This window comes from Rhinichthys klamathensis, unplaced genomic scaffold (genome assembly GCF_029890125.1).
Source record: "Rhinichthys klamathensis goyatoka isolate OS25496 unplaced genomic scaffold, OSU_Roscu_1.1 h1tg000094l_1, whole genome shotgun sequence".
NCBI classification, from domain to species: domain Eukaryota; kingdom Metazoa; phylum Chordata; class Actinopteri; order Cypriniformes; family Leuciscidae; genus Rhinichthys; species Rhinichthys klamathensis.
This window is the reverse complement of record NW_026606633.1, coordinates 109,346-127,322: the sequence shown is the minus strand read 5'-3', so window position 1 is coordinate 127,322 and position 17,977 is coordinate 109,346. Positions and strand designations below refer to the sequence as shown.

General features: G+C 38.8%; 2 protein-coding genes across 5 annotated transcripts; one reads left to right on the top strand and one right to left on the bottom strand.

The window, feature by feature from the left end:
* Positions 1 to 1,152: 1,152 nt before the first annotated feature.
* On the top strand, positions 1,153 to 3,440 carry dio1 (iodothyronine deiodinase 1). Its single transcript, XM_056252280.1, has 4 exons — positions 1,153 to 1,609; positions 1,934 to 2,077; positions 2,244 to 2,443; positions 2,825 to 3,440. Exons 1-4 carry the CDS (start codon positions 1,255 to 1,257, stop codon positions 2,888 to 2,890), a joined length of 765 nt encoding a protein of 254 aa, XP_056108255.1. The 5' UTR covers positions 1,153 to 1,254; the 3' UTR covers positions 2,891 to 3,440.
* Positions 3,441 to 5,471: 2,031 nt separating this feature from the next.
* On the bottom strand, positions 5,472 to 17,706 carry ssbp3b (single stranded DNA binding protein 3b). 4 transcript variants are annotated; one of them, XM_056252277.1, is made up of 17 exons: positions 17,523 to 17,706; positions 16,789 to 16,861; positions 16,601 to 16,662; positions 16,046 to 16,130; positions 13,417 to 13,506; positions 10,241 to 10,312; positions 9,981 to 10,040; positions 9,836 to 9,896; positions 9,624 to 9,747; positions 9,130 to 9,178; positions 8,973 to 9,008; positions 8,820 to 8,871; positions 8,593 to 8,657; positions 8,351 to 8,423; positions 8,233 to 8,261; positions 7,394 to 7,492; positions 5,472 to 7,053 (listed from the first exon to the last, which is right to left on the bottom strand). In XM_056252277.1, the coding sequence occupies exons 1-17, from the start codon at positions 17,576 to 17,578 to the stop codon at positions 7,024 to 7,026; spliced, it is 1,116 nt and encodes a 371-aa protein (XP_056108252.1). In that variant the 5' UTR covers positions 17,579 to 17,706; the 3' UTR covers positions 5,472 to 7,023. The 4 variants fall into 4 exon arrangements, with proteins under 4 accessions (XP_056108252.1, XP_056108251.1, XP_056108254.1 ...); XM_056252276.1 differs by having other exon boundaries at positions 5,472 to 7,056; positions 17,523 to 17,705; XM_056252279.1 differs by lacking the exon at positions 10,241 to 10,312.
* Positions 17,707 to 17,977: the final 271 nt, after the last annotated feature.

Sequence of the window (17,977 nt, the reverse complement as noted above, 5' to 3'; positions counted from 1 at the left end):
GAGGGGCTGTCTTAGGGGGTCAACTTCTGCCCATTGGTTGGTTAGCATTTTACTGCAACGGTCGAATCTACATGCCACCGGCCACAGTCACAACAAAGATGGCTACCTACGATGGAGTTGTCAGTGAGCTCAGGCATTTAGCAACTGTTCAGTGTTCAAAGGACCACAGAAAAACATTTCAGATCTCAAACTTACAGCGTTCTAATTCTTCCAGTCTATTAGCAGATTCGCTTAAGAGGTCGGACACTGAACATCTGTCTGCTGAGTTTGACATTACTAAACAATGCTTCTTTTTCTTCTTCTTTGGATTTTTACGGCAGCTGGCATCCAATGAGTTCCATTACTGCCACACTAATCAATGCTTTATGGCGGGGAAAAGCCATGTAGATTCGACCGATGCAGTAAAATGCTAACCAACCAATGGGCAGAAGTTGACCCCTTAAGACACAGCCCCTCCTCATTTGCATAAAGAGGCAGAAATGCATACAGAAATGTAAAAACGACAGGCAGAAATAAATAGCATTGAAGAAATAAATAGGGTAAAAAAATACAAAGGAAGAATAAAACAGACAAAAATATTATAACAGGCACATAAATAAATAATTTAAAAAAATAAGTAATTAATAAATAAAGTTGAAGATTATAACGGACAATAAATAAATAAGGTAATTATTACAAAGATGAATAAATAAAGAAGCTAATTAAAAGAGATATATACATTTATGTCTCACTGTATAATTTAATTTCTACCTACATTTATTTGTTTATTGTATTTTTGGGGGCAATTAATTGTATGCTTATTTATTTATTGAGCATTTATTTATTTATGTATTTATTTTTAAATATGGTAGAGCTGGTCCTCTATAATTCACAGCCATTTGAATGTAGAAATACTCAGAAATACAACTTTGAGCTTATTTTTCTCAAGATATGTCCTCTAACATAAGAAAAATGCCACAAGAACATGTTAACACCTAGAAAAACATTATTTTCATCGGAGTGGGTCTTTAAACATCCTTCCTACACCAACAACGAACACATTTTCTATCATGGATGCCTATGAAAGACGATTGAGCCAATCAGAGTAGGTATGGGGCGGGGCGACAAGTGCAGCCCCGCCCCGATTTGCAGGCTGCAGGTCCTTCTCTTTTGTTTTGGAGGGTGGTGCGCCTCCAACAAGCAAAGCAAAAGTTTTATACTTCGTTTTCGTTCATGTTGACACCACGACGCGTGGACTAATAAATCGCTCTCACGATGGAGACCACAGTGGGATACACGCTGAGAAAAGTTTGTGTTTATGTTTCAGCTGTGGCCATGATATTGTTTGCGATCGTGCAACTATCCCTGTTGAAACTCCTGTCAATCATTTCCCCGGGACTGATGAAGAAAATCCATCTAAAAATGGGAGAGAAGTCTACGATGACTCAAAATCACAAATTCAAATACGAAGACTGGGGTCCGTCTTTCTTTTCTCTGGTGTTCATTAAAACCGTGCTCTCGGTGAACTGGTGCTCGCTGGGCCTGGAAGCGTTTGAGGGGTTTGCTGCTCCAGACACAGCTTTATTTACCCTGGACGGACAGAAAACGAGCATTCGTCGTTTTCTTAAAGGTACAGTCAATACATTCTATAAATTGTTATTATTGGAATAATTAAACTGCACCAGTCTTGATGTTCTATTAACAATAATATTTATTTATAATTATAATAGTTATTATTATTATTTTCAGAAAAAAGTATCTGACTGCTCAGTCCTTATAAGGATAGATTCTGTTCCAACCATCAATTTATTTAATCATGTGTTTATTTATTGGAACAATTAAACTGACTACTAAGGTTCTGTTCCAATATTATTTTTTAAATATTTATTATTATCACTATTATTGGAATAGAGCCTTAGTACTGATGCAGTCAGTTCATGTGGCTTCTTCACAGGTAACCGTCCGCTGGTTCTGAGTTTTGGAAGTTGCACATGACCCCCGTTTCTCTACAAACTTGATGAGTTTAAACAGCTTGTCAAGGACTTCAGTGATGTGGCAGATTTCCTCATTGTTTACCTTGCTGAGGCGCATGCAACTGGTAAGGACAATAATATTTCAATAAATTTGCTGTAGTCTTGATGTAACACTAACAAATTGGGTTGATGTAAACTCTGCCCGGATTCACTGCAGAGTCATTCACATGTAGAGAATCGAGAGATAAATGTTGTGCAATAAGCAAAATGCTTCTGTTTTTTTTTTCATAGATGGTTGGGCCTTTGTAAACAACGTCGATATCAGCGTGCACAAAAACTTGGAAGAGAGACTGGCTGCGGCCCAGACCCTGGTCAAAGAAGACCCTCTCTGCCCTGTGGTCGTGGACGAGATGACCAACATCACTGCCAGCAAATACGGAGCCCTGCCTGAGAGGCTCTATGTCATTCAGAGTGGGAAAGTTATCTTTCAGGTGAGCGTTTTGCAATGCAGAGAAACTTCAAACTGCACACAGTACAGGAAATACCTCCAAAGCTACATAACAGCTCTCGTGAGAGCAGTTGTGAGTGAAACCTTTAGAAGATTTTAACCTTGGCCAGAGGCTTTACACACACACACACACACACACACACACACACACACACACACTTCCTCTTGCAGTAAGAGATTTCACGAGTTCATAGAGGTGACAGGTTTGGAATGAGTTGAACAGCATGGGGCCAAAGGGTTGTATAGTCGCTTGGGTCTGTTCTTTTGCTTTTGTTGCATTTTTGTGTGCCAGTGTCTAAATATATTCATCAGGAAGTCCACAGTATGGAAGGATTTTCACATGCATTTTCATTCTTCCTAACAGGGTGGCATCGGACCTTGGGGGTACAACCCTGAAGAGGTTCGAAAAGTTCTGGAAAAAATTGAATAAAGGGAAAAAAGAGTTTTATCCATGACTCCATTTGTATATATTTGCACTTTTCTGAAATTCTAGTGCCTGAACTCATTTTCTGAGTCCCTGTGTTTGCTTGTGACAGATACAGATCAAACCAGCTGGTCTCTGTGTCTTGATGTTTCAAACACAGGGGGATGTCAAATGTAAGTGACAACAATATATTTTTTATGGAATATATAACCGGTCTGTATACCAAAAATATTTTTTTAAACATTTGATATCATACCAGATTATCACATTTGATTACCATACCAGCATTGTATTCAAAGACTATCCAACTATCAGCAGAGGTTATGAAGGGCATTTGTGCTTTTCTGATTTCTTTTTGTCTGAACTTGTGACTGTAAATGATGCTTACAGGGTAAAACTGTGAACTGTAAACTGATAATTCAGTCATTTGTTCTAAACAGGATTAAGGAGCACAGTGTTTTTAACAACTATTCAAATTAAAAGTCATATATATATATATATATATCATATAAGAGTCAGTGTATATCATTAAATAAAGCATGACTACTTAATTTCATATTATTGTGTGCTTGTCCTTCAGTGAAAAGAAACTTGAACTGTTTTTTAACCATGCTTGTCGACCTGAAATATTTCAAATACCGGTAATCTCTTTAAAGCTGCACAGAAACAAGACATGAAAGGCAGGTATGAACATGTTTCACACTGCAGTCACTGAACCTATTAAAGACAGAACAGCTTCACAAAGAAGGTAGTTGAGGTATACACTTTGTAGCTTCAGTAACTTTTCATCCAGTAGATCTCATCAAACTGAATCTATTATTGGCCAGCTATTCAAATGCCTGCTAGTAACAATAATCCTAGTCTACATTTGGATCTGCTGATCTACAGTACATGTAAATATAGAATCTGATGCCATCTACTACTGATTATGCTTACATAATACAGCACAAATGCATGTTTTTGCATAACCCTTGTACAATTGACATTGTGGTTTATTGCTCTGGTCACTTCTTCAGTCCTCATGTCTCCTGCAGCAGGACTATAGCATGTTCACGCAGGAGATCAGAGTCCGTAAAAAGGTCTCTTTAATGTCTTAAGGAATTTTCCATAGGTGCATGTGTCATAATTGTTGAGGGTTCATTGAACAAGCATGAAAAACATGTTTAAACCTTTTCCAATAAAGATTTGTAAAGCTTATTTGTATTTTACAAAATTATCTTTAAAATACAGTATCCTGAAAAAGGGGGTTTCCCTTTTTTTCTTTTGCGGAGTTTATATAAATACATACATACACGTATATATGATATATAAACAAACTTTATTGCAATTAATCGATTTGACAGCACTATGACTGTCAGTACTGTTCTTTAGCCCCAATCACCTTAACTTTATGACTGCATTTGAACTTTGGGCTCATGTCACATGTTGTATTTGGCAGTCAGGATCCTGTTGTGGTTCCTCACTGACTCTCCAGACTGATCGGCTTTCATTTGTCTGAAAAGGCTGATACACCACAATGCAGCCAAAATAGGCCATCGTCTATGAAAAAGATTAGACTGCAACAAAATATAACAGTTAGAACTGCTTTGTCTGACTCGTTTAAATCTACATATATTCACAAGATATTAATCAGGAATGTCATCAGTCTGTCCAAACCTACCAAGTGTCCGGGAATCAATTCCACGAGTAAATAAAGTATTACAAGAGGCCATTATTCACACAGAACACATTTTTTGCATTTAAAACCACGAGATGCAGGGCAGTGGGGGCGGTCTTAAAATTATTTTTAGACCTGGAGAAGTCATGTAAATTAATAAAAACTTAAAACACCATGGGTATTTATAAAGAATCTACATTTTTCGGGATATGCCAAGCACTAAAAAAAAAATGTATCGGGTAGATATTGAGTGTAAAACATTTTTAAATATCACGTATGACTGGAAATGTTGTGATAATTCATTACTGGTTTAAAAGAGTGGGATCCATGAAAAACATTCGGCTCTTAAACCTTAATCTTTGAACACTCCTGGTTTCTATAAATTAAAAATAGTTTTGAAAATAAAACTGTCATTATAGCAGATGTACCCAAGGAAACCTATTAGCCTACCGGGTGGGGGCTTCAAATAATGTTAGGGTCTATGGGGGGACCTTGGAGACAAAAAGATTGAGAACTACTGATCTAGAGTACATTTACATTGAAAACAATGGAAAAGCAGCACAGAAACATGTTCTGTGGAAACCGTTGCAAATACCATTTGAGAGTTGCTGAGAAAGAAAAAATGAAGACTCTTAAGGATGATCAGTGGTTTGCTGAGTCTGTTCTTTTACACAAAAGTCACTCTCACACCCATCTCCAGGTGCCAAAACTAGGTTGGCCAAAACCTTTAGTGCTCTTATGAAGCACTTCAGCCTCACAGGTAGTGCATGACACTCGTCCAGCCTGTTTGAGCATTGTCCACTATGATCCTGCTTGACAATTTGCAAAAGAGGCAAGCAAAGAGCTTCATAAATGAGTTCTTATGCCATGCCCTGCCTATTAAAAACATTCCACAGACTTTACAATGAGTGAAAACAGACAGAGACTTAAGACAATTTGGGAACAACTTTATCTTACATTGAAACTGGTTCACTGATTCAAAGAGAATGATTTACATGGAAATCAAATGGCTGGATCTTGGCCCTCTGAAGACATGCTACCCTAAAGAAGTCGGGGAGCATCAACAGCTTTACATCATTTTCCAAAGTTAAAATCAATTCACATTGAGCTTTCCCTTTTCTCTTAAAAAGCGATTAGCTGGAAACTGAAAATAGGGGAGAAACGCTGCTTTCCGTCTTGCATTAATATGAATGACTGAAAAACATAAGACAAAAATCCCCAGAAAGGAGCCAAATAATTTAGTAGTCAATATACAAACAAGCCTATTCAGCCCACAGTTAAAAGTATGATGCACAAGCTAACAAAAGCCGTGCAATACAACTACTAAAATGTAAAACAATGACCAAATGCCTGTATAAATAGAATAAGTTACCATTCTAACTGTATTATGACTGTCTGATGTCGCTCAAATGAAACCTAATACAAAACAAATCCAAACACACTAGATTCTGGCTTACAAAAGCCACATCCTTTCGGGATGAAACCATTTCAGAGCTAAAACAAGAGGCACATGGCAGGGAATTACATATATATATAAAAAAATAAAATAAAGGACAAACATGATATGGGTATCTTTAACCATCACAAATTCATGACAATCAAGCGCAACAACGGCTTAACATTTTTGCAGGGAGACGCATCCAGGCGCGAATTCCAGTCACCCAGCCTGAGAAGCTCTGAGAAGGTCTCATAGGTAGTATGTTTGTCAGGGTCAGCATCTGAGAGGATCAACTTGTCATTCAGTCTTTTACCAAAGATAGAGACAGCAGTTAAATTTCAGGAAAAAAAGAGAACATGAAATCAGTGCAGAAAACATAACAAATATCTTCAGGACTGGCACCCATCAATGCAGTTATTCCTTAAAAGCAGCTGCTTATAATGCTTGAAGACAAAAATGACAGTGTACGAGTAAAATACAACTCCGAGTCTTTCCTCGTTCAGAAAAGACAGATTTTTCTCACCACTTGATGCGTTTCACTGGAGAAAAATAAAAAAACAGGTCATCGAAAGGCAATAAAATATTCACAGAATTCAAGGCCACGTATGAGAGTTCAGTGTCAAAAAGTTGGAGGAAGTTTCGTACGTGTAAACCATGCTGAAGTTGGATGTGGATGTCGGATTTCGAGAGAGTGAACTGAGATTATTCCTCTTCGGCACAAAACGTATACACATCCAGCGATTATGTCAGCAGTAAACCATACTTTGCTTCATAATGAGAGATGGCCTCAAAGGGGAACGAGAGAAGAAAAAAAAAAAATCCAGGAGCATTGAGTCACATTTAGATGTTCTGATCTTAGAGAGGAGAAAAGATTTGCTAGCCATTTAAAAAAAAAAATTAACAACAAAATTATTTTTGATATTGCATGAGACCACTTGTGAGGATGCAGGGCAGTCCCACCCAATTCCATTTCCTGTACATGTACTCTGTCTATGTCATCAATGGCCAACTGTGAGTTTCCAGAACGGAGCAAACAGACTGGCATCAGACGCTCATGGTCATGGAAGGAGAGTACTGCTGTAAATACAAAAAAAGGGTCAAAAACTGAAGCAAAACATTACAGAAAAACAACCAGTCCATGTATTCACTTCACACTCGTGAACTCTGTGCCCTAACTAGTTACAAAATGATTAAGCGAATTTTTGTACAACAGTTTGTCCTTTGTGCCGTACTGGCTAGCCCCGCCCAGTGATCTCATTGGTGTAAAATCCTGCTAGCATAACTTGTTTTCTGATTTAGAGGTTGTATTGCATTGTACCAGCATACCACTTTCATTTGAGGACATAAAAAGAGGAAAAGTATTGCTAGTACGTTCAAAACCATAATATAGTATATAAACGTCAAGGTATCTTACATTATCATTTTGGAAGGAGTGAAGGTAGCTGCCTCCTACATCTTCATCTCTAGGGGTCCCGGGTGGATTGCTCATGCCACTCATATTGTTAGGAGAATTCTGATGATGAGATGTATAGTAATTGGCAAGTTAAATAGGCAGTGAATACAGTGCTGCAGGGATGACATATTTTTGTAGGCCAATCTGGAAGACAGCGTCACCCTGGTTCCCTCGACAAAAAGCCAGTAAGACTTTTCCATTGGCTTTTAATTCTTGTAAAAAAATAAGCTTTATGACCAACCAAACTTTAAGATTCTTACATGTTTTGTTCAAGATAATCTGCACAAACCTAAAATTAGGCTACAAACGAACTACACCACAGTAGCAATGTTCAGCGTCACCACCACTAGGCCTTCAAAAACTCGTAATATTTTAGTTTGAGTTAGAATAGTTTGCAAGAGCATGGGTATAAACGAGCTGTTTGATGAGCTGTAAAATCGGTGTAAAACATCCCAGACAACCTATGTAATCCCATTTAGCTTAAAAATAAAATAAAAATCACTAGCGGGGTATTACTGCTGAATTTTATCCCTTAAAATAAAACGTGAAGATATCTTAAGCTTGTGTTAACGACAGAACTTATATCAGGCATTCAACCAAAAATCTATTTTTTAAAAACCCACTGACTTTAGGGCGATGGAACTGGAAGTGCAAACATGCTAACTTGTTTCCAAGTTTTAGGACCCATTCCTGCAGCACTCTGAAATATTATATTACAGAAAGATTTTAAATAGATCTCATTGTGACCCAAATATAATGATGGGAAGAAAAAAAATACAATTAGAAAGATTATAAATCACCTTTGGAAGTCCATCCAGGTCTCCTGAACCTACAAAGACAGAAACAAACATGAATTTGTTTCCAAATGGACATAACATTTTCTTGAGTTAAATTTCAAATATAACTATGTGTATTTACCTCCATTCATATGCATCGGGTCCATTCCTGCCATGGCCCCTAGAGGTCCCTCAGAGCCTGGACCTATGGGAAACTGGACAAAACCAGTGGGAATTAAAAAAAAAACCCCGACATCAGACAGTAATGATGAAAAAGGGTAACATGAACACAGCCAAAGGCACTTCTGCTGCAATAATGTACTATACCAAGCAATTACTGAACAGTGTGCCTCTGACAAATGAGTCAGCAGGTCTGTCTCTTACACTGTTGCGCCCTCCACCTCCTGAGTTTATCATGGTGTACAGGTTTTCACTGGAGTTGTTGGAGTCTGAGGGTGAGAAATCTTTCATTAATGGCATGATCAGTTATGATTGATATTCTGCTTTAGATATTTAAGCAAACCCGTGTGATAAATCTGACATCTATGGAAATCAGAGATAAACAAAATCCAATAAAGAAGGTTATGAAAGACTCTCAGCTGCAAACAGACCTGCTGGACTAGGGACAATGCCAGGTGTTCCTGGAGGCCCTCCTTGTGGACCCTGGAGAAACAAATGGATTACAGCTTTAGATTCATACTTCAAAGTCTTTATGTATTACTATTATGATAAAATGTACAGTAAATGAGGAACTCTTCTCTTACCCCATATGCACCAGGAGATGGTGATGAATATGGCATCTAAAGCAAAACAAACAGACATATGTTTAGGCATGTAGCATTCTTTTATAGTCATACATATAATAATTGTAATAAAAGTCTTAAAATTAGTTCGACTAATACAGAAACAAAGTTAACTCACATTGTTGGCATTTGGATTTGGCCATGGTGGTCTGCCATTTCCAGGGCCCCTGGAATCAAATAAAATTGTGTGTATTAGAATTCAGTTTCAATTTAATAATTCATTTACATGATACACCAACGTTCAAAAGCTTGGGGTGGGTAAGATTTTAATGTTAATGTAAAAAAATAGAATAACTCTTAATACTTTTTAAAAAGTAATATATTCCTGGGATGGCAAAGCTGATTTTAAGCAGCCATTACTCCAGTCTTCAGTGTCACATGATCCTTCAGAAATCATTCTAATATGAGGGTTTAAAGCTCAAGAAACATTTCTTATTATTAGCAATTTTGAAAACAGTTGTGCTGCTTAATATTTTTTTGTGAAAACCTTTTCTAACGTTATAAATGTCTCACTTTTAAGGTGTCTTGCTGAATACAAATATATATATTTTTTTTTATCTTACTGAGCCCACATTTTCGAATGGTAGCATATGTTGCCACAAAAGCTCTTACATGTTAACTCCCGGCATGCCAGGGCCCATTGAGTTGTGTGGTGGTCTCATTCCTCCTCCAAAACTCTGGGGGCTGGGGCCCATGGGACCCATTCCTCTAGGAACATTCATCCTCTGCATCGGCCCTTTAGATGGGGAAAGGAGAAGTCAAATCAGTTTATGCCGTCTAGATGCCTTAAAACAACTCAGATGTCATAATTGATGAAGGCTCACCCTGTAGTCTGGGATCCATGTTTGGGAGCATTGGCTGGGCAGTTGGAACTCCACCAGGGGGCTAGAAAAGTTTAGATACAAATTCATTTTTAACATTTATTTTTACATTTAATTTGACATTTTAATTTAATCTACAATAACTCACCTGGTTGCCCATTCTGATGGGGGGTCTCGGACCCCCTCCAAAGCGAGGTGACATGAAAGGCTGCAACACAAAATCAACTTGTCAGAAAACTGTAACACTGACAATATTGTCTGAATCCAATGAAGTTACGACAAAAAGGATGTCTGCGAGAACACGGGGTAACCACAGCCCAGCAGAACAGCAAGACAGCGTGAGAGAAACAACAACAGAGGGCAGAACCGGTCAATTGAAATAGTCCGTGAATAGACAGGAGCTGCTACCTGGCCGTGGGGTCCCATCATGCTGTTAGGGGGAGGAGGAGCGTGAGGGGAAGCCTGGGAGCCGGGAGGGCCCTAAGAAAGTGAAGAGACCACACGAGAGGAGAGCAGGAGCGAGAGACCAAGCAAGGGAAATGTAGCAAGTGATAAAAAAAAAGACCATTGGAAAAACAGAAATAATGAGAGAGACAGAAGAGAAAGAAAAAAAAAGATTCATTAGGCTATTAGAAAGAGAAAAACACCAGAGAACACACTGAGAATCCTATGTGACTGGTGGCTGAACAGCTAAACTCTGAAAGAGCAAAGCATTACGGTTAAGTTCAAACAAATGAATCAATGGGTGAACAAAAGGGATCAGCTCTAGGGGTTGAACGACTTCAGATTTTTTTTAAAGTCGACATTTATGTGACTAAAGTCGATTCGACTAGTCGCTGATGACCTCATTAATGAACAAATAAGCCTGAACCTCGAGCTAAGACTTGAATGCGGTTTGGCTTGTGCACAGCTATGGCATATGACACAGCACTGCCCACAAGGCTATTGCTTTGACATAACAGCTTATCGTTAATATTGGTTCTTTTGTCTTTGGGTCATTATATATCTCACAGTAAATATTACATTTATATGAATGAATGCATTAGTGAGAGCGCAATTGCATGTGAATGAATTCTACCTGGCAGCATCTCTCTACTAATAGTGAAGCTATGTTTTTTTTTTTACTACCGGTAAGTAATATATGCTAGAACTTTTCATGTTCTAAGCTATTTTACTGATAAATCACAGAACAGTGTGGGTGTTGACAATACATTTCTGCAATACAATACTGGATGTTTCTGTGTACGCACGATCTACACGTGATGTGTGAGCTACTGTCTGTATATGTGTGCGTTACAATGCAGCAGCACATTAGTTTAGCTTACGTGTACAATAAGCTGTTTAAAATGTACATTCACCCGATCAATTTTGAGCATCCAGATGGTATAATCAAACATATCTTGTGGGGCGATTTGTCATTTTAACTGTTGGAAACGGACCGTAAAAGTGGACTTATTATCCTATAGGCCATGATCAGCAACTAGTCGACGTCAACTTAAAGCGTCATGGCAGTCGACTAGAAGTCGAATAGTCTGTGCAACCCCTAGTAAGCCCACAACAAGTTAACATTTATGAAGAATACAACAGGAAAAGCCAACACTGGACTAGTGACTAGTGGACTCAAAACTTTGGATATATTAAAGGTGTTCCCATGAGTATTGGAAACTTGTTGGCTGCTTTTCCCTCAGTATCCTATATAACTATTAATTATTATTATAATAATAAATGATCATGTATTGTATATTTTATAATATATTATACACAAAATATATAATAATATACACACTGCTGGGCAAAAAATATTCCATATTTAGTGGTCTTTTAATCAAATCAATCACTGGTCAGGAAATTAGCAAGAATTACACAAATACTTTAGATAAAGTAACTTAGCACAGAAAAGCCTTTCCCTTTGTTTTCTTTAAATGATTAAGCTGTGTGGGTAAACTTTTAAACAGCTTTTTACAGGAAGAAGAGTCAGTGTTGTTCCACTCAATGTTAATGGCTTCAAACAATTCATGAGTAGTTCAAAAATGTCTCCAAGTTCGTTTGAGTTTAACTTAAGACCAAATATTTACTATAGGGTTCAAATCTGGATTCTGACCAAGGCCAAAACATGAGCCTGATGGACTTCTCAAGCCGCTTCTTGGTTTTTTTTGTTGCAATTTGTGCAGGAACATTGTCTTGTTGAAAAATAACATCTGACCATTATTCTTTAGATAACTTTTCATTTGTGGGAACAAGTCATTCTGCAATATTCTCCTGTACTCCAAAGCATTAAATGACTTTGCACAGTGAAATACAGTGAACACACCGCTCTGGAGGATCACCATGCAACTCGTGTTTCATTGTGATCCATCACTCCACACACAACTTCCCAAATTCTGCCAAAAACTTAATTCTGTCTTTGAGGCTTTTCTGAGACAGCAATAGCTCTTTAAGTAGTGCATTTGCTTCAATTTAGCTAATTCCCTGACCAATAATTTGGGGTTAAGACAATTAAAAGCCTTGTGTTTAGCCATTTTGGGCATTTTTTTGCCCAGGAGTGTGTGTGTGTGTACACACACACACAACATTAGGGGTGTAACGGTACATGTATTCGTATTGAACCGTTTCGGTTCGAGGCTTCCGGTTCGGTACGCATACAAACCGAACGATTCCTTGGACCATTTTTTCCTGCCGACAAAATCCGCGCTGGCGCGATCACCACCACAACGTTGCGCAACATCAAATGGTAAGCGTAATGAAAGCGGAACGAAACTGCGCTACTCATTATATTGTGCTTCACGGATAGTATATCAGTTCGGACCAGCAACATCTGTGCAGCGCGAGCCGATCTCGATCAAGCGACAGTGTTACTACACCACGCTAAGAGATCCAGTGAAGAAAACATTTGAATTCGCCACTGAAGTAATAACAGCACTGCGAGATCTAGTGAGAAGCATTCACATTTCTCCGTCATTAACCGTAGATCTCTATTAGATCAAACAGCGCTGACGTGGACACCAGGAGAAACATTGTGCCGTGAATGAACTAGTAATACTTTTGTCCACAGACCAGCAACATTCACCATGGATTTAATATAGTAACACTAACTGTAACCAGTTTGGCTGGAATAGTGAAATGCTTTCAAGTACTTCACACATCTTTTTCCAACACTTCAAAACTCAAATAATATATAAATAAATATATATTTAAATGTTATTTTTAATGTGATGACCAAAACATTATTTGTTCATCCTTCGAAGATGACCCCCATTTATAAACCTGAAAGTTTCAAGATGTAGGAAAACTCTGTTATAAAAAAAAAAAAAAGATTTTAACAAATAGGAAATTTCTCTGCCATTTCTTTCTTTTTGCTGTATCGAAAACGTACCGAACCGTGACTTTAAAACCGAGGTACGTACCGAACCGTGATTTTTGTGTACCGTTACACCCCTACACAACATAGATACAACACTTTTTAAAATCATGAGAAACATTGACTCACTGTGTCCAAACCTGGTAGTCTATGTAAGGTTAGAATCAGGTGCATCTTAAAAAAATCTCAAAGGAGATGAGGTTTACACAGAGGGTGATGATCTAACCTGGAAGAATCCAGGGGGCATAGGTCCACCTGGCATGCCATCTCCTGGTGGCATGTTCCCAAGAACAGGACTGGGGGCTGCTGCGGCACTCTGTGGACACAAAGAAAAGGGACAAGTTAGATGGGGAAAAAAGACTTGTACATCTTAGGCACTGATTATTTTCCAAGGAAAACCAGAATAAATCTTAAGCTTAACGCATTATAGCACTGTGTACTCGACCAGCAAGCAATAAAGCCAATGGCACAGCCACAACTGACTGGTGTAAAATCCACAAAACCAAGAGGAAAGAACTAGGTTTCAGAGCACAACAGGGATTTGATCATGCATATAATGGCAGTGGAAGAAGCACAGTGTGGTCTGCTGCCTGTCACACTTCAGCCCGAGTTAACCGAGCAAGGCTTTTCAGAGTGCGCTGTGAAATACCACAGGAAGGAGATAGAAAGAAAAAAAGAGCAGCTGACCCTAATGGAGCAACAAAGATCAGAACAGGCCAATGGGAAGAGCCAGACCGAGACTGATCCCTAACAATGGAGCAGCTACGCTTTCCATTCAGACTATTAAAGTCCACAGCTCAAGGGGCCAAGAAGACTTTTTATTTTTAAAATCCACATTAAATTCAAAATCACACTCCTAATGCATATTTCTGGACACATCATTCACAGTTCATTAGTGCATTGGTGTTGTTATAGTTAAGTAAACAGAAATATTTAAAAAAAAAAGACAAAAGCACATAACAAAATTACTCAAAATGAACATTTTTTTTATCTAAATATCACTGCAGTGTGTGTTATTCCAAAGAAAACTAATGTTTGACTTCACAATCACTTGCTCCGCCCTCAAAATGACTTTTCTATTTCGGCTGATGTCACCAAGGCTGCCGTTTCCTGTTTCGGAAGGTAAGCAATCCAACAAAACGAAAGGAAACTCTGGAATAGAATGCCCACTTTTCACGATCCAATCAATTCCCAATGGGAATTCAATCAATTTTTGCCTTTCCCCCCTAGCTGAATGTCTTGTTCCACTTGGAAAATCATGTTACAGAAGTGAAATGGGTGGGAATTTAATGCTGCTTTAGGATCAGCAAAATTTCTCATAACCAAAAAAATTATTCGAGGATGAGTTAACCCAGGGAAACTGAAACATTCTTGGTTGTCCCACCCTGATGACAGCCCTCCATCACAACCTAACAACATTATATCTCTAAAATGCCCTAAAATAATTAAACAAATCCAACACAATCCTGCTTTCTACAGCTCATCCCTTCCTTACGCTCCAAGTTCGCTTCCATGCTTCTCGTTCCATCTGTCTCTTCCCTCCCTTTCAATCTGCCTACCGACAGGCTCCATGACAGCCATCAATCACTCTCCATCCCCACCACAGCCCGAGGGGGAGTGTTTCCCTTGACACAGCATGAAGACAACATGGCCACTGTTTAAAGAGGGCGCAGCCTCCTCCCCCACCCTCTGGAGAATAAGAGAGCACAGACCTGACGCCACGGTCCCGACCACAGCTGGGCACAAAAGGCAGGAGAGGAGACAGCGCCGATCACACGATGACTTCAAAACATAATGCCCTATAACACTCCTGCAGATCCAACTATGCTGAACATGCAGCTAATTTTCGAATGACTGATCATGTTTCATATGTCCCCGTACGGCAGCATCCTTTCAGATTACGGTGTCTAGACAGAAGAGCAAGGGTTTGATTTTTATACTCTCTGCATATGACCTCCGACCCGTGGCCCCTTCACTAAAGCTCGCGGCTAGACAACAGCAGTCATATATTATTGGTGGAAGGCTAGAGAGTCGCATCATGCCCACATAAGATGCTGGGAACACAGAGAAACGACAATTAGAATCTTATTTACAGTCTCAATTATGTTTTCCAAAACTAGGACTGATCGGTCTCGGCGCAACTTGCCTAAAAAATATTTAGTTATATTTGCTGGTGATTTCATGCCATTGTAAAAGCCATTGGTGTACAAATCCATTTTTAAAAAGTGCAATTTCAAAATATATATAAATAATAAGAGGCTAAAGCTGGAGGTTTTTGCCTAAGAGTCGCATCATTCCCACATTAGCTGTTGGAAATACAGAGAAATGACAATTAGAGATGCCACAACACGAGTTGTACATTTTTAATTGTAACTAAACTATGCTAAAGAGTTTTTCCCGCCACTTATTGGGCTCATTTATGTTATCCAAAACTAGGACTGATCGGTCTCAGTGCAACTCGCCTAAAATGCTTTTATTAGTAACTTCATGCCATAATAAAGGGCATGTTTCTACAATTCCATTTTAAAAAGTGCAACTTAAAATATCTATTAATAAATAAGGCCTTTCCTGGCTTCCTGGTCACACAGGATGTTTTCACAACTATTTTCCAATCAGCCAAACATGTACATAAAGCGGATCGTCCAAGGCACATACCATCTTTGTCTAGAAACAGTGGTGATTCCATGGAAAACCCTCCTGACATCATTTCTATTGTAGGGATGATTACTACATCCTTCACACATGACACTGTACACATTTTCTTATTATACAACACAGAGACTCTTCCAAAGTCACAAGAAATGTAATTTTGTCCTCAACTTATGCAGAATTTCCATGCGTTTTCATATACTCACATAGTCATGGAAAGCCTTGGCCTCGCTTGAATGTTCACATGTGTCTCTCCTCTCAGGAGCTGCACAGTAGAGGTCCCAAAAGACACTGGGGTAAGGAAAAAAGTGATCGTATAAGTCTGCATATGCACAGTGATCAGATTAAAGGAGCAAATCATGGTCAAATTAAATTTCGGACATTATTTACGCTGCTTAGCCTCATGTCATTCCAAACCTGTATGACTTTCCCTTTCACAGGTGAAATTTAAAGATTGTTTTCTGTGCAATAACTATGCACCATACAATGCATTAGCTTAGTGTGAGAAAAAGACCAAAAGATTTTAGTGAAATAAATACATTTCAAACAACTCACACAGTGCAAAAATTGCATGGTTCACTTTTAAGATACTTGTGCATCTTTTTTGAAGCTTCAGTCATCTTCAGAATTTCTCTCATTGTGTCCCGTAAAATTAAGAATGTCATGGTTTGGAACGACATGAGGGCGAGTAAATAATGTCATTTTTATTTTTTGGTCATATATTTCTTTTTACACATACATATTACACTCAAAATACTCACCACCACCAGGAATGCAGGAACCCAGGAGGGTCTCCCAGCGTGATGTTCTTTTCCCATCGGATCTAGAATGGATCCGAAAATAATTACATCTTTTAAAGGTTCAGTCTAAGAGTGTCCAGGACATAAAAATTTGTGTGAAGGTAAAAACCATCTAAAATGTGGTCCTCTGCTGTGGTTCTGGTTCTTACTTCTGACAGGAAAGTCTGCGCAGACTTCTGAGCACCAATGTGTAACAAATACTCATAAACATACAAAGCTAACCTGCAATAAAACAGAGAGAATAACATATTAAGTTATTAAAGCAACAACTGACAAATAAAAAATAATATGGTTGATGAGGACAAAACCAAGAAATCAATATTGTGTCACACTTCTCTCTGGTTTCCGCTAAAACAGTGTTTATAGTAAAAAAAAAGAATATATTCCTAAAAAAAATTTTTTTTACAAATTATATGAACCAAAAAAGGATAAATATTCACTATATACACACATTACTAATTTTTTTAAGATTTTTATTATTATTTACAAACCCCCAGTGAACAAGGCAGCACCTCAAAAGCATGCAAAATGCATAAAAACTAAACAAAAGACGAGACCCACTCCCCTCCAAGACTGGCGTCTGTGGCAAAATGAAACGAGGAACACTAAAGCGCCCGTCCCGCATGCAGAAACTATTTCAAATAGGTGATTAAAAAAGACGGTTTTTATTCTGGATCACATCACAATGACCAGGGGCGAAAGCTCTGTGCCACAGGGGGACCCCAGAATGGCGCACGGCCGGGCACTTTCGATTCAACGCTCTCACGACAAGCCTATAGCAGCAGCATACGCTCCATATGCAGTCGTGCCTATACTGCCCTAACAATAGGCTACATCCAACACAATAACACACGCACGACGGGCGATGTTCAAAAGACCTTACTTTTCCCGAGCTTGACCATCCGATGGCACGACGGAGCTTTTGCCTTTAGGAAACATGATTTTTTTTTGTGCACGGGAGAGTCACCCGCGTTCGCTTTTCCCCTATTTTCGACAATTCATCTGTCACTGCTCCAGGTTCGACTGCACAAACTAAACACACTGACGCCTTCTCAACCAACCTTGACCACTGGGGCGGGGGGGAATTGTGCTGTTTGATTGACAAGGGCACGTGGCCAATGGCAGGGCGCCATTTCTCTTGCGTGATGCCCCCGCAGTGACGTAAGTTCGGTGACCAAATAGTTCCTTCCTCCAATTTCCTGTGATTCTTTAAAGATGGGTTGGCGCTCCACATTAATTACCCCTGGATTTGTTTACTCTGTTGACTAAATGGGTTGCATACTGTGAGAAAGCGCAATACGAACAATGGAATCAAGCTGAATTAAGGCTATTAAAGCC